Below are 27,776 nucleotides of genomic sequence, written 5' to 3'. Positions count from 1 at the left end.
TCACAAAGTGCTTCACATCATTAAATCATTTTATAAAGCCGGCTCGCCGGGAGCCCGGTGAGCTGGCTGAGGCGCGGGAGCCTGGCGAGGTGCGGGAACCCGGCGATCCTGTTGAGGCGCGGGAGCCTGGTGAGGCGCGGGAACCCGGCGATCCTGTTGAGGCGCGGGAGCCCAGCGAGGTGCGGGAGCCTGGCGAGGCGCTGGAACCCGGCGATCCTGCTGAGGCGTGGGAGCCTGATGGGCCAGCTGAAGCATAACGTGGGGTGGGCGCTTGCCGAGCCCAACGAGGCAAGACGAACCCTCAAGCTAGCTAAGTCATGGAAGCCCGACGAGCTAGCTGAGGCACCCTAGTTCCCTTGGCGACGGCACCCGGACCCAACGTCACCAACCAAAACTCCCCGATGCTTCTTTTAGTGGTGTCAGCATTCTGTGAGGATCAATGCTGGTAGAGACAAGAAGCAGGAACAGGGAGTGAACATTTAATGCCAACAGACATGGAACAAGACAGGACAGCGTCTGGACATGAATACATAACAACATTAAGGCTTACACAGGGAACAAATGGGAGCAGACAGTTATAGACAGGGCAATCAACAATGGGAAGTAGTCCAGGTGAGTCCAATGAGCGCTGCTGCGGTAATGATGGTGACAGGTGTGCGTAATGAAGGTCAGCCTCGAGCGCCAGAGGGAAACATTTCTGTCGCATCTCATGCCCTACACTCATCTGTCCAATGCATGTAAATAGCTTGCTCACTCCATAGCAAGCTGCTCTACCCACACTGATTGGTGAAGTAATTTAATGTTGAGCTAAAATGTAAAGAATAAAATAGTTTCAGATTTCAGAGGTTTAAAAGGGAACAGAAACCATTGATATAAATCGTTCGAACCGATTCAGAACTTTATTTTGCTGGTCGGAACAGTGGAATGGAACGAAAAAACAAATGCTTCTGTTCAGAACGAAAGGATTGGGAAATTATTTTGGTTTCAAACCCTGGCTTAAGACACACACAAGAAACACCCACATCAAACCACACACCCAAGACAACTCTTGTTTGGTTTCAGTCATGGCCGCTAGCATTTCTTACTGAGCAAGCTCCCTTTTATATATGGGTTTTTGACTTATTGACTTCAGGAAAATGATCATAACCAGCTTGGTTTGGCTCTATCCCCCTTTAACAGGATTTTGTATTCATCCTCCACTCCTAAACCAGATTAATGTGCCATAATAATGACCCAAATAGAAATCCCTCCTGTCTTCCAAGGCTTCTGCTCTAATGTTGATGATGAGAGGATGAAATCTTTCAGGAGTTCCTGTCCCAAATCTCTGTCTTGTGGATGGAAGGCAGCCAAAAGACAGACCATGAAAACATGCTGCTCACAAATTGAAAAACCAATTACACACAAACCCCAGGAGAGATAGACCACAGTGTAATGCCTCAGTGTGTCCTTGTGCTTCACCATATTAACTAATGAGCTTCAGCTGAAGGGTTAGCATAGGCTCCCAAACAGGGGGTCACTTCAATGAGAAGTGAACAATTCTTCCTTAGTTGTTAATTTCTCACAATCTAAAGGGAAATCCTAGATTTGAGCCAATGTCTTTAAGTAGCCAAAGTTGTTATTACTCCAACTTCGTGAAAGAGACAAACTGACACGTTTTCATTTTAGTCAAAAACAACTATATATATTGGCGTGCCTTTGATTTGACGGCCTGCACATGCTCAGTTTGGAGTGAGACGACCGTTAAACCTGCTTAAGTGTTCATGCACGAGTTTACCTAGCCAACATCGCCATGACATCGCTGGCAAGCAGGATCTTGGATTTCTATTTCAAGCAGTTTCTACACATATTCATACAACACCATCTTTAGTTGACCAGTTCTGCCCACACATCCTCTGATGGCTGACGCACACAAGCTATGCGGTGGTGTTTCTTGCTGACATGCTATTGCTGTAACATTTCGCTGTCTGTTTTCTGCCCACAGCCTTCAGGAACTGCAGGGCGTTAGCCCTGTTAACCGGCTTATGGCTACTTCTGCTGTTTGCTACCAGTTGGGGGTTTGTAAATCAGATGGATTTGATTGCGAAGATAATTTCTTGCATGTTGCTTACTGCCTTGTCAGTCACTAGGCCTAATTATCTGGCTGCAAACTACCTAGCTAAAATATAATTATTTCGGGAGTTTCGTAGCCTACACTGTTTTTCTTAAATTCTCCATGCTGCTCTGACAAGGTCCAGGAAGCACACTCCTGAACTAATCTGAGCACACAAATCAATCAAGGATAAACTCACCCTCACTGTACAAGTAGCTTCTATGACCAAATGAGTACATCTAACTAATGAAATGTTTTATCTCTGACAGTAATCTGACAGTATTTCAGACCCTATGTATGAAGCTAGTTAGCTTGGTTGGTCTTCTGTTAGTGTACACTGTGTATGTGACTTGCTCCATCTTTATCAGTGTGTAACGGATGTGAAACGGCTAGCTTAGTTAGCAGTTGGTACGCGCTAAATAGCATTTCAATCGGTGACGTCACTTGCTCTAGTTCCCCTTGCTCTGCAAGGGCCGTGGCTTTTGTGGAGCGATGGGTAACGATGCTTCGTGGGTGACTGTTGTTGATGTGTGCAGAGGGTCCCTGGTTCGCACCCGGGTATGGGCAAGTGGACAGTCTAAAGTTATACTGTTACAAGTGGCATTGACCCCTTGCAATACATTTGAGATCTATATATTGTTGAAAAGAGGAGATTCTAAGCTTCCAAACGATGTATTACTTGTGTATCAACTATTAGAATTTAGCATAGCAGAGCTACATATAGGTGTCCAGGTGTCCTTGATCAGTTCAGAGAAAATCACCCCATGAGTTTTGTTAGTTTTCAACGCTCCACTTGCATTCTGCATGTTGCAATATCACATTACTTAACCGTCTTGCGCGCCTGCTTCAAACAGTGGTGGCAAAAACAATAAAAGCAATTATAAACTGGGTGGTCCAATCCCTGAATGCTGATTGGCTGACAACCGTGGTATTTCAGACTTTATACCACGGGTATGACAAAACGTTTATTTTTACTGCTTTAATTATGTTGGTAACCAGTTTATATTAGCAATAAGGCACCTCAGGGTTTGTGGTATATTGCCAATATTCCACGGCTAAGGGCTGTGTCCAGGCACTCCGCGTTGCGTCATACATTAGAACGGCCCTTAGCCGTGATATATTGGACATATACCACACCTCTGGCCTTATTGCTTAATTATCAGCTTGCAGTTCGCATTGGAAAGTATGTTAATCATTTTCAAACGGTAATGAAATAATGGCTAATATGACTGGGCACTAGTCAGCCTATCAATAGCCTGTGTTGCCTTTCCTTTCTCTTACTGACAGTTCGCGTTGAGATTAGAAAAATATTTGAACGAGTTATTCTGTCTTGCACTTGCTTTTTGTCTAGTCTGCTTCAAATTAGTTTGTTTACACTGGACTTTGTTTTAATAAAATGACTTTATTCCAACCAACAAATGTCTTATGAAATCATACATTCATTGCACAATAGAATGGTGGTTTTAAAGATGTGTAATATTAACATTGTGAGACTGCGGGCAGGAACTGGATGAGACCTGGCGGTGGGATGTCGGAAAAAAACCTGTGGGCGGGAGGGTGTGGTATGAAATCTTACAGGAGAGGGCGGGCATGGTACCAAAAAATGTGTCCATCTCAGACCTCTACTTTGCAATGCAGTGATGGTAATGTCTGTTTTTTTGCATAACTTATAGTTTGCTTGCTACTCATTTAACAGTTTAACAAGATAATGTGCTAGCTAGCTGGTTAAAAATGATTGCTAGTAGTAGCAAGCTTAACAGCTAGTTAGATAGCTTGTCAATTGACTGTAAGGGAGCCAATGACTCATTAACATCTGAGGGCCTTTAACAGTGTACCTCACTATGATTTCGAACTAGTTATGCAATAGAGGAAGCAAGGCATTACGTTGTAATGATGTTGCTTATTCTAACTGGAGCATCGTGATAACAGGCGATCTCTTGGCTGCTCTACCCTCAGTCCAGTCCTAGGGCGGAGGTAATTTACTCACTAGGCCTACAGCACCGCATGTTGGCTTATGGTAAAGGAAATTTACATAAGCACATTATTGCATTCATGCTTGCACCTGCTTTTGTCATAATTTTGTCCAATGTACTGATTCATAAACTCATCAAAAAAAGAAACATACCTTTTTCAGGACCATGTCTTTCAAAGATAATTTGTAAAAATCCAAATAACTTCACAGATCTTCCTTGTAAAGGGTTTAAACACAGTTCCCTATGCTTGTTCAATGAACCATAAACAATTAATGAACAAGCACCTGTGGAACGGTGCTTACAGACGGTAGGCAATTAAGGTCACAGTTATGAAAACTTAGGACACTAAAGAGACAGCAATCTACACACAATAACCCACAATGACAACACGAAAACAGGTTTTTAGAACCTTTTACAAATGTATTTGAAAAAAACAACAGAAATACCTTATTTACATAAGTATTCAGACCCTTTCCTATAAGACTCAATTGCGCTCAGGTGCATCCTGTTTCCATTGATCATCCTTGAGATGTTTCTACAATTTGATTGCACTCCACCAATCAGGCCTTTATGGTAGAGTGGCCAGACGGAAGCTACTCCTCAGTAAAAGGCACATGACAGCCCTCTTGGTGTTTGCCAAAAGACACCTAAAGGACTCTCAGACCATAAGAAACAAGATTCTCTGGTCAGATGAAACCAAGATTGAACTCTTTGGCCTGAATGCCAAGTGTCACATCTGGAGGAAACCTGACACCATCCCTACGGTGAAGCATGGTGGTGGCAGCATCATGCTGTGGGGATGTATTTCAGTGGCAGGGAGTGGGAGACTAGTCAGGATAGAGGGAAAGATGAACGGAGCAAAGTACAAAAAGATCTTTGATGAAATCCTGCTCCAGAGTGCTCAGGACCTCAGACTGGGGCAAAGGTTCACCTTCCAACAGGACAACTACCCTAAGCACACAGCCAAGACAACTCAGGAGAGGCTTCGGGACAAGTTTCTGAATGTCCTTGAGTGGCCCGGCCAGATCCCGGAATTGAACCAAATCAAACATCTCTGGAGAGACTTGATAATAGCTGTGCAGCGACGCTCCCCATCCAACCTTACAGAGCTTGAGAGGCTCTGCAGAGAAGAATGTGAGAAACTCCCCAAATACAGGTGTGCCAAGCTTGTAGCGTCATAAACAAGAAGACTTGATCCTGTAATCGTTGCCAAAGGTGCTTCAAAAAAGTACTGAGTATAGGGTTTGAATAATTATGTAAACGTAAAATTTACATTTGCAAACAATATCTAAATACCTGTTTTTGCTTTGTCATTATGGGGTATTGTGTGTAGATTGATGAGGGGGAAAAAGTATTTCATAAAGTATAAGGCTGTAACGTAACAAAATGGGGGAAAAGTCAAGGGCTCTGAATACTTTCCGAATGCACTGTAGCCTCAATGGCGCTGACCATGCTGTCACATACTCCAGATAATTACACAGATTCAAAGATGAGACCTCTATATATCTCTATGGTGTCAATTGTTTCGATTGAGACCATTTCAGTTTGGACAATTTATACTTATTTTGGGCTTAAACTGGCACTCCAGTCTCCTTTTCACCTCATTTAACACCGTATTTACTTAACAAAAGGTACACCCCAATAGGTGGTCCAGGTAAGTCATGACATAGCACAATCCCAAGACAGGGGGAGGCTGATGACATCAGGGGTTCCCATCAGACCAACTCCTTGAATGCCCTACTCCTCCAGTTGTGTCTAAACACCATTTTGCCCAAAACTTGTTTTTTTACCCTTTAGTGTGTTTACTTTACTGTATTTATACTTGGGATATCGCTTTTCAGCAACAAAAGTACAAAAATCATGGTGGACGTCTTTAGGTATACCTAACATATCGCTGGCTATCTTTCATTTGGACAGCCTTTATCTAATTCAGATAAACTTGTGGATACCATTTTTATGTCTACGTGTCCAGTATGAAGGAAGTTAGAGGTAGTTTTGTGAGCCAATGCTAACTAGCGTTAATGCAATGACTGGAAGTCTATGGGTACCTGCTAACAGACACTAGTGTGCAATTGCGCTAGTGCTAGTTAGCAATTTCCTTAAAACTGCACACATACAAATTGTATCTACGAGTTCATCTAACTCTGGGGAAGTATACAATTTAAAAAGAATTGTGGTGGGACCGCAATTTACCCCACATCTGTAGAGGTACCCATATAAAGCTGCAGGTGGTTGGCTGGGTTCATACTGATTTACGTTGCCATGTTAGATGGGTGGATTATTTCAGATTGTACCAAGATGGCAGGTTCATCTTGCCTCAGAAATGGCACCGGGCGGAACGCCACATGAGAAATAAGCCCATTGTTTCTGAGATCTATCTCAGTATGGTGTGTGCCTGCCGTATCCTACTCATAGATATCTTCATGCTATAGAATGACCTGATATCAAGCTATCTATCAAGCTATTTTAGAACAATGTGCTGCCTTAAACTACATATAGTCCATCAGCTGATAGCTTTCCCACAACCCACCCCAGCCCACCTGTTTGGGCTCTGCTTTTGTTTCAGTTGGGGGGATTGGTATACAGTTGCTGTACCACACATGGGGATGTTTGAAACTTACTCCTCTGCCTGAAGTGTCCCCATTTGCGCCAGTGAATGGCTAGCTTTTTGTGTGGTGGTAAGATGGTTCAAGACTGGTAAGATGGTTCAAGAAGGTGGTCATGTGTGCTAGCAAGGCAGAGGTCCTGGGTTCGAGCCTTGGTGTGAGTCAAATCAGGAGGATGCGATACTTGCGAAACAAGCAACGTGACGTCCTTTACAGTGGTGCCTCGTGACTTGGATCTACAGTTGCGCTCAGCTCAACACAGGTCGCTGCTGAGTAAGTTTGAGGGGTGAATGTAGCACATGAGGATGTGTGAAACTTACTCCTCCGTCTGAAGTGTCCCCACTAGCGCCAGTGAATAGGTGGCTTTTTACGTGGTGCAACTGGTAAGACGCTTTGGGAGGGCAGTCACGTGGTCCTGGGTTCGGAAGGAGGAAGTGGCATTCCCTAAGCAAGCAGCGTGATGTCCTTTACACACACTGCCTGTAGCTTATTATTATGGTAATGATTTAGCTTTGCTATGGCCCTGAGCTACCCTAAAGCTGCAGAGCCTTCCGCCAAGACCTAATGTAAAACAAACCAAAACTGGACATCTATCATTTACGGAGCATACCCTCAGTGGGTTAACTGAGATTAAACTGAGGATGCAGTGGACACAACTGTTATATCCATAGCGATGAGGGTATTCCAGCTGGGCTGTATTCTATTGCTGCAACCTGGTATCAGTGCTTTATTCAGATTGTAAATCCGAGACACTCCATTTAGTATGATAGCTCATGTTTCGTATGGTATGTATTAATTTGTGGATGTCCATCGCCCATTTCTTAATATATGTTACAAATTAAAATTTGTATTATCTGTTATGAATTTGCAAAACGTACAATATGTTACAAATATGCAAAACGTATGATATGTTATGAATTCTAGCGAGGCTGCGATCATTACCAAGCGTAACATATCATACTAATTTGACTGTCCTGGATTTACATTTACTATGTTTACAACTAGTCTATGAGACCAGACTGGGAACGGAGATGAACTTGTATAGAATCATGTAAAAGGCAAATTTTCCTTTTTGTTTGCTGGAGATTGATACCGTAAAGATGTTGTAAATTTGTATGAGAAATTAATCAAATCCTTTTGCGTAAATCTATATTAAGGTATTCTGAGGTAGATTTAAGAACAGTGCAGGGTTCACAACATGGTTAGCATAGGCCTACGGATTGGATTCGGTCACTCGTTAGATCCAGTATGTCAAGAGCAGGCACTTCATAGCCAGCCAAGCTCTCAGGCAGGCAGGCATATAGATGATCTCATCATATTCACAGTGAAAGACACAAGTAATCTACCTAAAATCCCACTAGATTTAAATGGTCTTTGTCAGCAAGATAAAATACCTCCTTGATTTGGCACAGTGTGACTCCTCAGTCCTCACAGTTCATCACTGAGGTAAATAGGCCACTGTAGTATGTATTCATTCATTCATTCCTGGAACTCAAATATACTGATGACAAACAGAAATGTGTAACAATAATCACAGAAATGAGCAGCAATCCCCGGAAATCAGTGTCAGTTAAACCTGGTATCACCGCAATGTGTTTGCATTTGAAGTAGAGAACTGATGTATTTTACACCTTTTGAGCCATATACTGTTCAGTATCAGTATACACAGTGCAGATTTACAGAGTTCCTGAGTGACTGAGTACTCCTCAAGTGTACTGTAGCAATGACCTAAAGGTGAATATAATCAGCCTCGTCTCATAGACTAAACGTAAGATAGTAAATGTAAATCCGGGACACTCAAATTAGTATGATATGTTACGTTTGGTATGTTTGGTATGTTTTTTGTTGTTGTTTTTTTTCACCTTTATTTAACCAGGTAGGCTAGTTGAGAACAAGTTCTCATTTACAACTGCGACCTGGCCAAGATAAAGCAAAGCAGTGTGACACAGACAACAACACAGAGTTACACATGGAGTAAACAATAAACAAGCCAATAACACAATAAACAAGTCAATGACACAGTAGAAAAAATTAAGTCTATATACAGTGTGTGCAAAAGGCATGAGGAGGTAGGCAATAAATAGCCCATAGGACCGAATTATTACAATTTAGCAGATTAACATTGGAGTGATAAATGAGCAGATGATGTGCAAGTAGAGATACTGGTTTGCAAAAGAGCAGAAAAATAAATGAAATAAAAACAGTATGGGGATGAGGTAGGTACATTGGGTGGGCTATTTACAGATGGACTATGTACAGCTGCAGCGATCGGTTAGCTGCTCAGATAGTTGATGTTTAAAGTTGGTGAGGGAAATAAAAGTCTCCAACTTCAGCAATTGCAACTTTTGCAATTCCTTCCAGTCACTGGCAGCAGAGAACTGGAAGGAAAGACGGCCAAATGAGGTGTTGGCTTTGGTGATGATCAATGAGATATACCTGCTGGAACGTGTGCTACGGGTGGGTGTTGTTATCATAACCAAAGAACTGAGATAAGGTGGAGCTTTAGCTAGCATAGACTTATAGATGACCTGGAGCCAGTGGGTCTGGTGACAAATATGTAGCGAGGACCAGTAGACTAGAACATACAGGTCGCAGTGGTGGGTGGTATAAGGTGATTTGGTAACAAAACGGATGGCACTGTGATAGACTGCATCCAGTTTGCTGAGTAGGGTATTGGAAGCTATTTTGTAGATGACATCGCCGAAGTCGAGGATCGGTAGGATAGTCAGTTTTACTAGGGTAAGTTTGGCGGCGTGAGTGAAGGAGGCTTTGTTGCGAAATAGAAAGCCGATTCTAGATTTGATTTTGGATTGGAGATGTTTAATATTAGTCTGGAAGGAGAGTTTACAGTCTAACCAGACACTTCAGTATTTATAGTTGTCCACAAATTCTAGGTCGGAACCGTCCAGGGTGATGATGCCAGTCGGGCGGACGGGTGCGGGCAGCGAACGGTTGGAAAGCATGCATTTTGTTTTACTAGCGTTTAAGAGCAGTTGGAGGCCAAGGAAGGAGTGTTGTATGGCATTAATGCTCGTTTGGAGGTTAATTAGCACAGTGTCCAAGGAAGGGCCAGAAGTATACAGAATGGTGTGATCACAGAAACATACAGGAACTCAAATCCTTCTGTTCACCTGATTTAGAATTCCTCACAATCAAATGTCGACCGCATTATCTACCAAGAGAATTCTCTTCGATTATAATCACAGCCGTATATATTCCCCCCCAAGCAGACACATCGATGGCTCTGAACTAACTTAATTTGATTCTTTGCAAACTGGAATCCATACATCCTGAGGCTTCATTCATTGTAGCTGGAGATTTTAACAAGGCTAATCTGAAAACAAGACTCCCTAAATTGTATCAGCATATCGATTGCGCAACCAGGGCTAGCAAAACCTTGGATCATTGTTATTCTAACTTCCGCGACGCATATAAGGCCCTGCCCCGCCCTCCTTTCGGAAAAGCTGACCACGACTCCATTTTGTTGATCCCTGCCTACAGACAGAAACTAAAACAAGAAGCTCCCACGCTGAGGTCTGTCCAAAGCTGGTTCGACCAAGCTGATTCCACACTCCAAGACTGCTTCCATCACGTGGACTGGGATATGTTTCGTATTGCGTCAGACAACAACATTGACGAATACGCTGATTCGGTGTGCGAGTTCATTAGAACGTGCGTTGAAGATGTCGTTCCCATAGCAACGATTAAAACATTCCCAAACCAGAAACCGTGGATTGATGGCAGCATTCGCGTGAAACTGAAAGCACAAACCACTGCTTTTAATCAGGGCAAGGTGACTGGAAACATGACCGAATACAAAGAGTGCAGCTATTCCCTCCGCAAGACAATCAAACAAGCTAAGCGTCAGTATAGAGACAAGTAGAATCTCAATTCAACGGCTCAGACACAAGAGTTATGTGGCAGGGTCTACAGTCAATCACGGACTACAAAAAGAAAACCAGCCCAGTCACGGACCAGGATGTCTTGCTCCCAGGCAGACAAAATAACTTTTTTGCCCGCTTTGAGGACAATACAGTGCCACTGACACGGCCTGCAACGAAAACATGCGGACTCTCCTTCACTGCAGCCGAGGTGAGTAAAACACTTAAACGTGTTAACCCTCGCAAGGCTGCAGGCCCAGACGGCATCCCCAGCCGCGCCCTCAGAGCATGCGCAGACCAGTTGGCTGGTGTGTTTACGGACATATTCAATCAATCCCTATCTCAGTCTGTTGTTCCCACATGCTTCAAGAGGGCCACCATTGTTCCTGTTCCCAAGAAAGCTAAGGTAACTGAGCTAAACGACTACCGTCCCGTAGCACTCACTTCCGTCATCATGAAGTGCTTTGAGAGACTAGTCAAGGACCATATCACCTCCACCCTACCTGACACCCAAGACCCACTCCAACTTGCTTACCGCCCAAATAGGTCCACAGACGATGCAATCTCAACCACACTGCACACTGCCCTAACCCATCTGGACAAGAGGAATACCTATGTGAGAATGCTGTTCATCGACTACAGCTCGGCATTTAACACCATAGTACCCTCCAAGCTCGTCATCAAGCTCGAGACCCTGGGTCTCGACCCCGCCCTGTGCAACTGGGTACTGGACTTCCTGACGGGCCGCCCCCAGGTGGTGAGGGTAGGCAACAACATCTCTACCCCGCTGATCCTCAACACTGGGGCCCCACAAGGGTGCGTTCTGAGCCCTCTCCTGTACTCCCTGTTCACCCACGACTGCGTGGCCACGCACGCCTCCAACTCAATCATCAAGTTTGCGGACGACACAACAGTGGTAGGCTTGATTACCAACAACGACGAGGCGGCCTACAGGGAGGAGGTGAGGGCCCTCGGAGTGTGGTGTCAGGAAAATAACCTCACACTCAACGTCAACAAAACTAAGGAGATGATTGTGGACTTCAGGAAACAGCAAAGGGAACACCCCCCTATCCACATCGATGGAACAGTAGTGGAGAGGGTTGTAAGTTTTAAGTTCCTCGGCATACACATCACAGACAAACTGAATTGGTCCACCCACACAGACAGCATCGTGAAGAAGGCGCAGCAGCGCCTCTTCAACCTCAGGAGGCTGAAGAAATTCGGCTTGTCACCAAAAGCACTCACAAACTTCTACAGATGCACAATCGAGAGCATCCTGGTGGGCTGTATCACCGCCTGGTACGGCAACTGCTCCGCCCACAACCGTAAGGCTCTCCAGAGGGTAGTGAGGCCTGCACAACACATCACCGGGGGCAAACTACCTGCCCTCTAGGACACCTACACCACCCGATGTACAGGAAGGCCATAAAGATCATCAAGGACAACAACCACCCGAGCCACTGCCTGCTCACCCCGCTATCATCCAGAAGGCGAGGTCAGTACAGGTGCATCAAAGCTGGGACAGAGAGACTGAAAAACAGCTTCTATCTCAAGGCCATCAGACTGTTAAACAGCAACCACTAACATTGAGTGGCTGCTGCCAACACACTGACTCAACTCAAGCCACTTTAATAATGGGAATTGATCATAAATTATGTAAAATATATCACTAGCCACTTTAAACAATGCTACCTAATATAATGTTTACTTGTTGGTTATTACTGCATTGTCGGAACTAGAAGCACAAGCATTTCACTACACTCGCATTAACATCTGCTAACCATGTGTATGTGACAAATAAGATTTGATTTGATTTGGTGTCGTCAGGGTAGAGGTGGATCAGGGATTCGCCCGCAGCAAGAGCGACATCATTAATATATACAGAGAATGTATATATATACAGATATGGGGCTTTTGTCACCAAAGCCCCATATACTACCCACCATTGCGACCTGTACGCTCTCGTTGGCTGGCCCTCGCTTCATACTCGTCGCCAAACCCACTGGCTCCATGTCATCTACAAGACCCTGCTAGGTAAAGTCCCCCCTTATCTCAGCTCGCTGGTCACCATAGCATCTCCCACCTGTAGCACACGCTCCAGCAGGTATATCTCTCTAGTCACCCCCAAAACCAATTCTTTCTTTGGCCGCCTCTCCTTCCAGTTCTCTGCTGCCAATGACTGGAACGAACTTCAAAAAGCACTGAAACTGGAAACACTTATCTCCCTCACTAGCTTTAAGCACCAACTGTCAGAGCAGCTCACAGATTGCTGCACCTGTACATAGCCTACCTATATTTTAGCCCAAACAACTACCTCTTTCCCTACTGTATTTTATTTATTTATTTTGCTCCTTTGCACCCCATTATTTTTATTTCTACTTTGCACATTCTTCCATTGCAAATCTACCATTCCAGTGTTTTACTTGCTATATTGTATTTACTTTACCACCATGGCCTTTTTTTGCCTTTACCTCCCTTATCTCACCTCATTTGCTCACATCGTATATAGACTTGTTTATACTGTATTATTGACTGTATGTTTGTTTTGCTCCATGTGTAACTCTGTGTCGTTGTATGTGTCGAACTGCTTTGCTTTATCTTGGCCAGGTCGCAATTGTAAATGAGAACTTGTTCTCAACTTGCCTACTTGGTTAAATAAAGGTGAAATAAATAAATAAAATAAAAAAAGAGTCGGCCCGAGAATTGAACCCTGTGGTACCCCATAGAGACTGCCAGAGGTCCGGACAACAGGCCCTCCGATTTGACACACTGAACTCTGTCTGCAAAATAGTTGGTGAACCAGGCGAGGCAGTCTTTAGAAAAACCAATGCTATTGAGTCTGCCGATAAGAATACGGTGATTGACAGAGTCAAAAGCCTTGGCCAGGTCGATGAAGACGGCTGCATAGTACTGTCTTTTATCGATGGCGGTTATGATATTGTTTAGTACCTTGAGCGTGGCTGAGGTGCACCCGTGACCGGCTCGGAAACCGGAATTACACAGCGGAGAAGTTACGGTGGGATTCGAAATGGTCAGCGATCTGTTTATTAACTTGGCTTTCAAGACTTTAGATAGGCAGGGCAGGATAGATATAGGTCTGTAACAGTTTGGGTCTAGAGTGTCACCCCCTTTGACGAGGGGGATGACCGCGGCAGCTTTCCAATCTTTAGGAATCTTGGACGATACGAAAGAGAGGTTGAACAGGCTGATAATAGGAGTTGCAACAATGGCGGCAGATTGTTTTGGAAAGAGAGGATCCAGATTGTCTAGCCCAGCTGATTTGTACAGGTCCAGGTTTTGCAGCTCAGCTCTTTCAGAAAATCTGCTGGATTTGGGTGAAGGAGAAGCTGGGGAGGCTTGGGCGAGTAGCTGCGGGGCGGAGCTGACGGCCGGGGTTGGAGTAGCCAGGACGAAGTTATGGCCATCCGCTGAATTTTAGATTATCGTGGATTTATCACTGATGACAGTGGTACCTAGCCTCAGTGCAGTGGGCAGCTGGGAGGAGGTGCTCTTGTTCTCCATGGACTTTACAGACTTTTTGGATTTCGAGCTACAGGCTGTGAATTTCTGCTTGAAAAAGCTAGCCTTTGCTTTCCTGACTAACTGCGTGTATTGGTTCCTGACTTCCCTGAACAGTTGCATATCGCGGGGACTATTCAATGCTATTGCAATCCGCCACAGGTAGTTTTTGTGCTGGTCGAGGGTAGTCAGGTCTGGTGTGAACCAATGGCTATATCTGTTCTTAGTTCTGCATTTTTTGAACAGGGCATGCTTATCTAAAATCGTGAGGAAATTACTTTTAATGAATGACCAGGCATCCTCGACTGACGGGATGAGGTCAATATCCTTCCAGGATACCCAGGCCAGGTCGATTAGAAAGGCCTGCTTGCAGAAGTGTTTTAGGGAGCGGTTGACAGTGATGAGGGATGGTCGTTTGACCGTGGACCCATAGCGGATACAGGCAATGAGGCAGTGATCGCTGAGATCCTGATTGAAAACAGCGGAGGTGTATTTGGAGGGCAAGTTGGTCAGGATAATGGCTATGAGGGTGCCCATGTTTACGGATTTAGCGTTGTACCTGGTGGGTTCCTTGATGATTTATGTGAGATTGAGGTCATCTAGCTTAGATTGTAGGACTTCCGGGGTGCTAAGCATATCCCAGTTTAGGTCACCTAACAGAATGAACTCTGAAGCTAGATGGGGGCGATCAATTCAGAAATGGTGTCCAGGACACAGCTGGGAGCGGAGGGGGGTCGATAGCAGGCGGCAGACTTATTATAGAGACTTATTTCTGGAGAGGCTCATTTTTTAAATTAGAAGTTTGGGTATAGACCTGGAAAGTATGACAGAACTTTGGCAGAACTTTGCAGGCTATCTCTGCAGTAGATTGCAACTCCTCCCACTTTGGCAGTTCTATCTTGATGGAAAATGTTGTAGTTGGGTATGGAAATCTCAGAATTGTTGGTGGCCTTCCTAAGCCAGGATTCAGACACGGCAAGGACATCAGGGTTGGCGGAGTGTGCTAAAGCAGTGAGAAAAACAAACTTAGGGAGGAGGCTTTTGATGTTGACATGCATGAAACCAAGGCTTTTTCGATCAGAGATGTCAACAAATGAGGGTGCCTGGAGACACGCAGGGCCTGGGTTTACCTCCACATCACCCGGGGAACAGAGGAGGAGTAGGATGAAGGTACGGCTAAAGGCTATCAAAACTGGTCACCAAGAGCGTTGGGACAATGAATAAAAGGAGCAGATTTCTGGGCGTGGTAGAATCGATTCAGGGCATAATGTGCAGACAGGGGTAAGGTGGGGTGCGGGTACAGCGGAGGTAAGCCCAGGCACTGAGTGATGATAAGAGAGATTGTATATCTGGATAAGCTGGTTATAATGGGTGAGGTCACCGCATGTGTGGGAGGTGGGGAAAAGGAGGTATCAGAGGTATGATGAGTGCTTGCCTACGGAGCTGTGAGGGGAACGGCACCGCAGTACCTCCAGGCTCTGATCAGGCCCTACACCCAAACAAGGGCACTGCGTTCATCCACCTCTGGCCTGCTCGCCTCCCTACCACTGAGGAAGTACAGTTCCCACTCAGCCCAGTCAAAACTGTTCGCTGCTCTGGCCCCCCAATGGTGGAACGAACTCCCTCACGACGCCAGGACAGCGGAGTCAATCACCACCTTCCGGAGACACCTGAAACCCCACCTCTTTAAGGAATACCTAGGATAGGATAAAGTAATCCTTCTCACCCCCTCCCCCCCCCCTTAAATAATTTAGATGCACTATTGTAAAGTGGCTGTTCCACTGGATGTCATAAGGTGAATTCACCAATTTGTAAGTCGCTCTGGATAAGAGCGTCTGCCAAATGACTTAAATGTAATGTAATGAGGGGTCCTCCACAAGGCAATCAAACAAGCTTAGCGTCAGTATAGAGACAAAGTAGAGTCGCAATTCAACGGTTCAGACACAAGAGGTATGTGGCAGTGTCTACAGTCAATCACGGATTACAAAAAGAAAACCAGCCCCGTCCCGGACCAGGATGTCTTGCTCCCAGACAGACTAAACAACTTCTTTGCTCGCTTTGAGGACAATACAGTGCCACTGACACGGCCGGCTACCAAAACCTGCGGACTCTCCTTCACTGCAGCCGACGTGAGTAAATCTTTTAAACGTGTTAACCCTCGCAAGGCTGCAGGCCCAGACGGCATCCCCAGCCGTGTCCTCAGAGCATGTGCAGACCAGCTGGCTGGTGTTTTACGGACATATTCAACCAATCCTTATCCCAGTCTGCTATTCCCACATGCTTCAAGTGGGCCACCATTGTTCCTGTTCCCAAGAAAGCTAAGGTAACTGAGCTAAACGACTACCGCCCCGTAGCACTCACTTCTGTCATCATGAAGTGCTTTGAGAGACTAGTCAAGGACCATATCACCTCCACCCTACCTGACACCCTAGACCCACTCCAATTTGCTTACCTTCCCAACAGGTCCACAGATGACGCAATCGCAACCACACTGCACACTGCCCTAACCCATCTGGACAAGAGGAATACCTATGTGAGAATGCTGTTCATCAACTGCAGCTCAGCATTTAACACCATAGTACCCTCCAAAATCATCATCAAGCTCGAGACCCTGGGTCTCTACCCCGCCCTGTGCAACTGGGTACTGGACTTCCTGACGGGCCGCCCCCAGGTGGTGAGGGCAGGTAACAACATCTCCACCCCGCTGATCCTCAACACTGGGGCCCCACAAGGGTGCGTTCTGAGCCCTCTCCTGTACTCCCTGTTCACCCACGACTGCATGGCCATGCACTCTTCCAACTCAATCATCAGGTTTGCAGACGACACTACAGCGGTAGGCTTGATTACCAACAACGACAAGACGGCCTACATGGAGGAGGAGAGGGCCCTCGGAGTGTGGTGTCAGGAAAATACCCTCACACTCAATGTCAACAAAACAAAGGAGATGATCGTGGACTTCAGGAAACAGCAGAGGGAGCACCCACCTATCCACATCGATGGGACAGTAGTGGAGAGGGTTGTAAGTTTTAAGTTCCTCGGCATACACATCACGGACAAACTGAATTGGTTCACCCACACAGACAGCATGGTGAAGAAGGCGCAGCAGCGCCTCTTCAACCTTAGGAGGCTGAAGAAATTTGGCTTGTCACCAAAAGCACTCACAAACTTTTACAGATGCACAATCGAGAGCATCCTGTCTGGCTGTATCACCACCTGGTATGGTAACTGCTCTGCCCATAACCGTAAGGCTCTCCAGAGGGTAGTGAGGTCTGCACAACGCATCACTGGGGGCAATCTACCTGCCCTCCAGGACACCTACACCACCCGATGTCACAGGAAGGCCATAAAAATCATCAAGGACAATAACCGCCCGAGCCACTGCATGTTCACACCGCTAACATCCAGAAGGCGAGGTCAGTACAGGTGCATCAAATGAAAAACAGCATCTACAGTGCCTTGCGAAAGTATTCGGCCCCCTTGAACTTTGCGACCTTTTGCCACATTTCAGGCTTCAAACATAAAGATATAAAACTGTATTTTTTTGTGAAGAATCAACAACAAGTGGGACACAATCATGAAGTGGAATGACATCTATTGGATATTTCAAACTTTTTTAACAAATCAAAAACTGAAAAATTGGGCGTGCAAAATTATTCAGCCCCTTTACTTTCAGTGCAGCAAACTCTCTCCAGAAGTTCAGTGAGGATCTCTGAATGATCCAATGTTGACCTAAATGACTAATGATGATAAATACAGTCCACCTGTGTGTAATCAAGTCTCCGTATAAATGCACCTGCACTGTGATAGTCTCAGAGGTCCGTTAAAAGCGCAGAGAGCATCATGAAGAACAAGGAACACACCAGGCAGGTCCGAGATACTGTTGTGAAGAAGTTTAAAGCCGGATTTGGATACAAAAAGATTTCCCAAGCTTTAAACATCCCAAGGAGCACTGTGCAAGCGATAATATTGAAATGGAAGGAGTATCAGACCACTGCAAATCTACCAAGACCTGGCCGTCCCTCTAAACTTTCGGCTCATATAAGGAGAAGACTGATCAGAGATGCAGCCAAGAGGCCCATGATCACTCTGGATGAACTGCAGAGATCTACAGCTGAGGTGGGAGACTCTGTCCATAGGACAACAATCAGTTGTATACTGCACAAATCTGGCCTTTATGGAAGAGTGGCAAGAAGAAAGCGATTTCTTAAAGATATCCATAAAAAGTGTTGTTAAAAGTTTGCCACAAGCCACCTGGGAGACACACCAAACATGTGGAAGAAGGTGCTCTGGTCAGATGAAACCAAAATTGAACTTTTTGGCAACAATGCAAAACGTTATGTTTGGCGTAAAAGCAACACAGCTCATCACCCTGAACACACCATACCCACTGTCAAACATGGTGGTGGCAGCATCATGGTTTGGGCCTGCTTTTCTTCAGCAGGGACAGGGAAGATGGTTAAAATTGATGGGAAGATGGATGGAGCCAAATACAGGACCATTCTGGAAGAAAACCTGATGGAGTCTGCAAAAGACCTGAGACTGGGAAGGAGATTTGTCTTCCAACAAGACAATGATCCAAAACATAAAGCAAAATCTACAATGGAATGGTTCAAAAATAAACATATCCAGGTGTTAGAATGGCCAAGTCAAAGTCCAGACCTGAATCCAATTGAGAATCTGTGGAAAGAACTGAAAACTGCTGTTCACAAATGCTCTCCATCCAACCTCACTGAGTTCGAGCTGTTTTGCAAGGAGGAATGGGAAAAAATTTCGATGTGCAAAACTGATAGAGACATACCCCAAGCGACTTACAGCTGTAATCGCAGCAAAAGGTGGCGCTACAAAGTATTAACTTAAGGGGGCTGAATAATTTTGCACGCCCAATTTTTCAGTTTTTGATTTGTTAAAAAAGTTTGAAATATCCAATAAATGTCGTTCCACTTCATGATTGTGTCCCACTTGTTGTTGATTCTTCACAAAAAAATACAGTTTTATATCTTTATGTTTGAAGCCTGAAATGTGGCAAAAGGTCGCAAAGTTCAAGGGGGCCGAATACTTTCGCAAGGCACTGTATCTCAAGGCCATCAGACTGTTAAACAGCCATCACTAACATTGAGTGGCTGCTGCCAACATACTGACTCAACTCCAGCCACTTTAATAATGGAAGAATGTATGTAATACATGTATCACTAGCCACTTTAAACAATGCCACTTTTATATGTTTACATACCCTACATTACTCATCTCATATGTATATACTGTACTCGATACCATCTAATGCATCTTGCCTATGCCGTTCTGTACCATCACTCATTCATATATCTTTATGTACATATTCTTCATCACTTTACACTTGTGTGTATAAGGTAGTTGTTGTGAAATTGTTAGGTTAGATTTCTCGTTGGTTATTACTGCATTGTCGGAACTAGAAGCACAAGCATTTCGCTACACTCGCATTAACATCTGCTAACCATGTGTATGTGACAAATACAATTTGATTTGATTTGGTACTAGGGGTTCCATTGTAAACTAAAACAATGATAACTAACCTAAACACCTGTATACAAGGCATATTGCCATACAGTGGGGCAAAATCAGCCACCATTTGTGCAAGTTCTCCCACTTAAAGATGAGAGAGGCCTGTAATTTTCATCATAGGTACACTTCAACTATGACAGACAAAATGAGAAAAAAATTATCCAGAAAATCACATTGTAGGATTTTTTATGAATTTATTTGCAAATTATGGTGGAAAATAAGTATTTGGTCACCTACAAACAAGCAAGATTTCTGGCTCTCACAGACCTGTAACTTCTTCTTTAAGATGCTCATCTGTCCTCCACTCGTTACCTGTATTAACCTCTTGAAACTCCCCATCCCGGATCCGGGATTGTGACTAAGCCTCAGGCTCATTAGCATAACGCAACGTTAACGATTTCTGAAAATCGCAAATAAAATTAAAATAATGCGTTTGCTCTCAAGCTTAGCCTTTTCTTAACAACACTGTCATCTCAGATTTTCAAAATATGCTTTTGAACCATAGAAATTGACTAATTTGTGTAAGAGTATGCAAAGCTAGCATAGCATTTTGTGTAGCATGTAGCACGCAACATTTTCACAAAAGCCAGATAACCAAATAAATAAAATCATTTACCTTTGAAGAGCTTCTGATGTTTTCAATGAGGAGACTCCCAGCCACATACCAGATGCGCAGTGTTTCCTGAAAGCGTCTGTGTGTAGGAGAAATCGTTCCGTTTTCTACATTGCGCCTGGCTACCGAAACGAACCGAAAATGCAGTCACCTACAACGTGAAACTTTTTCCGGATTAACTACATAATATCGACCAAAACATGGCAAACGTTGTTTGGAATCAATTCTCAAGGTGTTTTTTCACATATCTCTTCATTGACATGCAGTTCGTGGAAGCTTGCTTCTCTCTCTTTTCTCCCATGGAAAAATACTGGCAGGTGACTTTTGCGCACCAATTTCGGCGCAGGACACCGGGCGGACACGTGGTAAATGTGGTCTCTTATGGTCAATCTTCCAATGATCTGCCTACAAATACGTCACAATGCTGCAGACACCTTGGGGAAACGACAGAAAGGGCAGACTCATTCCTCTTGCGTTCACAGCCATATAAGGAGATCATGAAAGACAGAGCCTCAAAAATCCTTGTCATTTCCTGGATGCCAAGTCATCTTGGTTTTGCCTGAAGCTCACGTTAAAGGGCACGCACAGAGAAGATATTTGTATTTCTGGACACGTCAGAGTGTTTTCTTTTGAACAGTAGCAATTATATGCATAGTCGAGCATCTTTTTGTGACAAAATATCTTGTTTAAAACGGGAACGTTTTTCTTCCAAAAATGAAATTGCGCCACCATAGGTGTAAGAGGTTAATGGCACCTGTTTGAACTTGTTATCGGTATAAAAGACACCTGTCCACAACCTCAAACAGTCACACTCCAAACTCCACTATGGCCAAGACCAAAGAGCTGTCAAAGGACACCAGAAACAAAATTGTAGACCTGCACCAGGCTGGGAAGACTGAATCTGCAATAGGTAAGCAGCTTGTTTTGAAAAAAATCAACTGTGGGAGCAATTATTAGGAAATGGAAGACATACAAGACCACTGATAATCTCCCTCGATCTGGGGCTCCACGCAAGATCTCACCCCGTGGGGTCAAAATGATCACATGAACGGTGAGCAAATATCACAGAACCACACGGGGGGACCTAGTGAATGACCTGCAGAGAGCTGGGACCAAAGTAACAAAACCTACCATCAGTAACACACTATGCCGCCAGGGACTCAAATCCTGCAGTGCCAGACGTGTCCCCCTGCTTAAGCCAGTACATGTCCAGGCCCGTCTGAAGTTTGCTAGAGAGCATTTAGATGATCCAGAAGAAGATTGGGAGAGTGTCATATGGTCAGAACTTTTTGGTAAAAACTCAACTTGTCGTGTTTGGAGGACAAAGAATGCTGAGTTGCATCCAAAGAACACCATACCTACTGTGAAGCATGGGGGTGGAAACATCATGCTTTGGGGCTGTTTTTCTGCAAAGGGACCAGGACGACTGATCCGTGTAAAGGAAAGAATGAATGGAAAACCCCCTTCCATCAGCAAGGGCATTAAAGATTAAACGTGGTTGGGCCTTTCAGCATGACAATGATCCCAAACACACCGCCCGGGCAACGAAGGAGTGACTTTGTAAGAAGCATTTCAAGGTCCTGGAGTGGCCTAGCCAGTCTCCAGATCTCAACCACATAGAAAATCTTTGGAGGGAGTTGAAAGTCCATGTTGCCCAGCAACAGCCCCAAAACATCACTGCTCTAGAGGAGATCTGCATGGAGGAATGGGCCAAAATACCAGCAACAGTGTGTGAAAACCTTGTGAAGACTTACAGAAAACATTTGACCTCTGTCATTGCCAACAAAGGGTATATAACAAAGTATTGAGATAAACTTTTGTTATTGACCAAATACTTATTTTCCACCATAATTTGCAAATAAATTCATAAAAAATCCTACAATGTGATTTTCTGGATTTTTTTTCCTTCTCATTTTGTCTGTCATAGTTGAAGTGTACCTATGATGAAAATTACAGGCCTCTCTCATCTTTTTAAGTGGGAGAACTTACACAATTGCTGGCTGACTAAATACTTTTTTGCCCCACTGTATGAGAGAGACATACAACGAGGCATAAAGTTATCACAGGTGTTGATTGGGAGAGCTAGCTAAGACAACAACGGGTGAAACAACAACAGCTGATCAGCTTAAACAACAACAGGTAAAATGGTGATGACTGGGTGGAGAGGGTCGGTTAACTACACACAGAGCCTGAGTTCGCGGCTGGGGCCAACAGATAAACAAAAAAATAAACAGAATGGAGTACCGTGATTAATGGACAGTCCAGCAGGCATCAGCTATGTAGCCAAGTGATCATAGGGTCCTGGAGGCAGCAATAGAAGGAACAGGGAAGCCACGGAGTAGTCGCTACTACGCTTGCACGCTGACGACATGGCATTTAAAGTTAGTAGCCCAGGGCTAGTAGAAGCGTCTGCTCAGACGGAGGCCGGATGAAGGCACAGTGGATGGAGTATTCGTCGGCAGACCAGTCGTGGTGGTGCAGCAGGGCGCCGTGTCGACAAAGGATCCAATCCAGATGGAGAAAGAGGTATTGTAGTTGTAGTAATTTAGTTTTCTAGCCGGGAGATGCGCCTGGCTCACGGCTAACTGGTGCTAGCTTCGGGGCAGGGGCGTTAGCCACTATAGCCACTCGGTAGTAGCGGTGATCCACTGCCAAGGTCCAGAGCTTATGGCAAGGATCCGGTGGAGTAGTGTGTTCTAGCCGTGTTTAGGTGGAGTCCGGGTGAACAACTGAGTGTGCCGGGAGGTGGGCCTCAGGGATAGCTTCGGTACTGGGTAACTCGGTGGGTGCTAGCTAGCTGTGAAGATCAGGAGTAATGGTCCGGGGATTACGGCAGGAATCCAGTGTTGTAGTGGAGAGACAGTCCGTTACTGGTAGGCTGGCGAGTATTATCCAGGCAACAAAAAAAGGGCTGGTATCTGTGCAGAAGGTAAAGGCTGCTAGCAGTGGCTAACTATGACTAAATAGCTTGTAGCTAATTAGCTGGTTAGCTTCTGATGGCTAGGTGGTTCTTGCTATAAGGTCTAAAAATAAAAAAAATAATAGCGGTTCCGTATCACATTGGGTGAGGCAGGTTACTGGAAGGTATAATTTAACTAAAATGGAGAAGAGATTGAAAATAAAATTGAAATATATACAAAAGATGAAAAATTCAAAAGTACACGAGAGGACGAACAAAACACGTCTGCACTGCTACGCCATCTTGGAATTAATTTTGTACGGTTACAAAAGACAGATGGTTACTTCAGGCAAAAACGAAAGAAGGGTGGTTGGTCGGGGTGGATGGTGGACGAGTTTGAATCTCATCATGGACAACTTTAGCATTTTAGCAACTTTTCAACTACTTACTACTTTTTAGATACTTTGCAACTACTTAGCATGGTACCTATCCCTTCCCCTAACTGTAACCTTAACCCTTTTAGCTAACCTTTCCCATAACCTTAACCATTTAGCTAACGTTAGCCACCTAGCTAGAATTCGTAACATATCATACGTTTTGTAAATTCTGAACTTTTAGTACATTTTGCAAATGGGTAACATATATAATACAAATTGTAATTCATAACATACAGTATCATACAAAATAGGGGATGGACATCCACAAATTAATACATACCATAGGAAACGTAACACACCATATTAAAAGGGCTGTCTCAGATTTACGTACAGAACAATACAAAATTATCCGAGACCAGGTTTCCGCTCCTTGAAACAGAGAGAGGACATTGTGTGTTAGACTCTTATGCAACCATTCGATAAAACAGGGGTTTCCTTTGGGATTTGAGCGGCATAGTGAGTAATCGTCCTTCAAGCCATCATGACTCATTATCTTTTGTTACTATTGTTATGATTCTCCATATCCCACCTGCCAATCACTACATTAAAGAGACAGGCTTACTATTTAAAAACAGAATATATTGTAATAACAATTGTTACGGCAAGAACACCAGTCTGTGTCTATCTTGCAGTCATATTAATACTGGTCTCTAGCCTTGAACTTTGGGGTTCGGTACTTTATCTATTAGACAATGGTTCTTTCTTTATTAAACTAATGAACTGGGAATTTTGAGGGTGTTAAAAACAGATTTGGTCAGGTCCACACATGATAGGTCAGATCCATTTGAAGACTGAGCAGTAGATTTTTCATCTGATAACAGGTCAAATATCTCTGAAAGCTGCATTATTTACATAAAAGAAAAAATGTACAAATCATGAATGTTATTATTTTTGTGCATCTCTGAGCAATATTCTATTGATTCCCAAGGTCATTTCATATTTTCATGTGTATCTGAGCTATTCGCGGTTCAAAGCAGGCAGAGGTTTTGCAGAACTTGTCACACCAACTGTATTTCTGCCTGCTTGAATGGCAATGAGAGAAATAACAGAGTAATAAAAGCATGGACCATATTATTCCATTATGCAAATGTATTATTCTACCAGCTATATGGTCAGAACATACCATATTCTTCTGATATTATAGACTATGTGTCACGGATCGCATGTCCGTGACTTATAGACAATGACACAAACAAATGATTGGTTTGAGAAAGACTCTTTATTGTATCTCTTCAAGGTATAGCCAACAATCCTGAAACAAAAGAAAATATGTTGGTTCGAGTTGCGCATTCCGTTTGCCAACAATACTTTGACATAAGGTTCCAAAGTCAAGTGTTGTTTGTGCACACCAGTAACTAAAGCAATGTAACTTGTTAACCATGTTTCTACTGTGTATAAAGTGGTCTATTTTAGAGGTACATGCTCTAGCAATGTGAAATATATTATTAGAATAACGATCAAAGAGAATAATCATGTGGCCTCCCGAGTGGCGCAGTGGTCTAAGACACTGCATCGCAGTGCTGGCTGTCCCACTGTGTGTGTACGGTGTTTCCTCTGACACGTTGGTGCTTCTGGGTTAAGTGGGCATTGTGTTGAGAAGCAGTGAGGCTTGGTTGGGTTGTGTTTCGGAGGACGCACGACTCTCGACCTTTGCCTCTCTTGTACAGGAGTTGTAGCGATGAGAAATCTGTCGTTCTGCCCCTGAACAGGCAGTTAACCCACTGTTCCTAGGCCGTCATTGAAAATAAGAATTTGTTCTTAACTGACTTGCCTAGTTAAATAAAGGTAAAATATATATATATATTTTTTAAATACCATGGAAATTGGTTAAAAAAAAGAGAATAATCATATAATTTAACCTACCTGATGTTTGTTTGAAGCTCCGCGCTGTTTTCTTGTTGAAGTGCCGGTGTGCGTGACGCAAAATAGTCTGCGAGTCATCAAGGAACATTTATTGGTTAATGGGAATAACCAAAGTGATGAATTATCCCAGGGGTGAATTACTTCATGAATGTGTATTGTGTGACTTAAAGAAGAAGTTATGGCAGTAGCAGGTTGGCTAGAGTAGAGCCCTACCTGTGTTATATTATAGGCAAAGCTGTTGCCGGAATAGTTTATACTGACAATGTCTTTCATTTATTCAAGTCTTTATGTCAACATCCTGTTTGTTATTTTCTGTACAAAGTGTATTGGCCAATTTGTCCTGTGCCTGTTATTATTGTAAATAAAAGCCTCTAAAAGAGGTGAGCACCAGAACATCCTGTCTGTCTCCTCATTGTACAATCAGCCGCTTCTGTTTCACACTATGTCATTATTATGACACTGTTAAGTTATGATAGTGTTATGACACCAAAAGACATCACAAAAATGTAAGATGACTTTACAACCCATATTCCTAACTCTGTTTGATGTTTCAAAATAAAATGAGAGCCCTGCTGAGGCCCTGGTGGGCTGTGCTGGGTCGTACCATCTTTGGTGTAGAGAGAGATATCCACCTTCCTCTCCTTGGAGCCCAGCAGAGCCTTGGCCATCTGGGCCACGGCAGGCCTCTTGGTGTGCGGTCCATACAGGAAGCTGCAGGTACACGGCTTCTGCATGACCTCAGCGCGTGTGTACCCGCACATGCCACAGAAGGCGTCGTTGCAGAAGATGATGGCACAGTTTTCCACACGAGCATTTGCGATGATGAACTTGCGATCTGAGGGAAGGAATAATATATCAATATTATTCTAATCTACAGAGTCCTTGGAATTTGTCATCGCATATAATACAGTTTACTACATACAATTTAAGATGGTTATTTTATTTGACCACACATGCCATATCAGTGATCTGCACCAAGGCATATAACCAAGTAATTTAATAAAACCTGCAAGAGAACTAAGATGGGAGCATCTGTAAGGTGCAAGTCTGTTTTCACCTTCAACTACTAAACTTACTGTTTACATAAAAACTGTTAACTGTTTAAAGCCTTAAAAAACAAGTCGATTATGTTTTGGCATCAAAATATGTCCCCAGAAGGAAACATTCAGTGATGCATATCAGTTTTTGAAATGTAGCTGTTTTATTCTCTCCTATCCTGCTTAGAAACTAACTTCTGATCCTGTTTGGATATGAGCCAAATGTATGCTCTGATAGACACTGCTGCCTTATATTTATATCCTTGAAATATTACTCTCCCAGTAAGTCTGTCATTTAGAAATGTATCCCATAGGCCTAAATCAGATTTTATCATCATTTGTACCCTAACATTCTAGAAGGGAAAAATAATTAAACTAAGGTGCAAATTCGACAGTCATACCATAACTCATACATTTGCAGTACTATACTTATAGTTTGCTTTTTTTACAGGAGAATCACAACAGCTTACAGTGCAAGATCATAGATCTAATTAAACCTATTAACTCAACACATGCAGATTTCAATAATAGCCTAATTTCAAAAGGGACATTTTTTCATTTATTGCCAAAAGAAGCCCTTTGAAAATAGAAAGAGGCTGTTTGCATCTTATTCCAAACCCCTAACCAAAAGGATTTCTAATCATGGGTTCCCCAAAATGTTGAATAGGAAAAATCTTACTCTGTCCTTCGAATTTTCTGATGATTGTATCCAGAAAAGTGTTCTTAGGAGCCACGTGTCCCCGCCGAACCGGCATTTTGGTCCGTATTTCGCGCGGTTTGGAAAGTTGGACGGTATGCTCCTGTCACAGGTGTGGTCTCGCGCTGTGCGCGGCTTTCGCCTATGTGGTCGCTCTAAAATCCCTAAACCGCTGGAAACATATCACATCCACCAAGCCCTGCGATGTAACGTTTTCATCACTTTGAAAAGCAGACACTCCTGACGTTGTTGTGTAAAAAAATCCCAGAACTGCATTACTGGCTATCAGCCAACCTGCTTTGTTGTTAGGCTACGGGTGCATCCTTCACTTGGAAGTAGCACCGCCTCATGTTCAGTGGAAGCAGCAATTCCAATTCACAGGTGCCTGGGGACTGTTGCTCTATTATCCTGTTTCTCTGACCACCCACGATTTCTTGGCTGCAAACCCTGCTCTTTGAAATTATGATGGTCTATCAAGTCGTAGATGTTGTCAGTTGCGTCTCTGTCCATGGTGTTTTGTGTTGTTGTTGTTGTTGTTTTTTTACAGAAGGCAATATTACAGAAATTACTTTACTGAACAGAAGATTAGCCTATTTTTCTTATTTTGTTTTGAAAATTGATTGT

The 27,776-nt window shown here is 43.8% G+C and overlaps 1 protein-coding gene across 1 annotated transcript in view; it reads right to left on the bottom strand.

Annotated features, from left to right (window-relative positions):
* The window catches only part of LOC135558242 (potassium voltage-gated channel subfamily H member 2-like), a 71,999-nt gene extending 44,542 nt beyond the window's left edge, over positions 1 to 27,457 (bottom strand). The window contains exons 1-2 of the mRNA XM_064991969.1: positions 27,135 to 27,457; positions 26,023 to 26,253 (exon numbers count right to left, since the gene is read on the bottom strand). Coding sequence (XP_064848041.1) covers positions 26,023 to 26,253; positions 27,135 to 27,210 — 307 coding nt within the window. The 5' untranslated portion in view covers positions 27,211 to 27,457. The remainder of the gene's footprint in view (positions 1 to 26,022; positions 26,254 to 27,134) is intronic.
* Positions 27,458 to 27,776: the final 319 nt, after the last annotated feature.

Source organism: Oncorhynchus masou, chromosome 17 (assembly GCF_036934945.1).
Source record: "Oncorhynchus masou masou isolate Uvic2021 chromosome 17, UVic_Omas_1.1, whole genome shotgun sequence".
NCBI lineage: Eukaryota > Metazoa > Chordata > Actinopteri > Salmoniformes > Salmonidae > Oncorhynchus > Oncorhynchus masou.
This window is presented reverse-complemented; position numbering and strand designations above follow the sequence as displayed.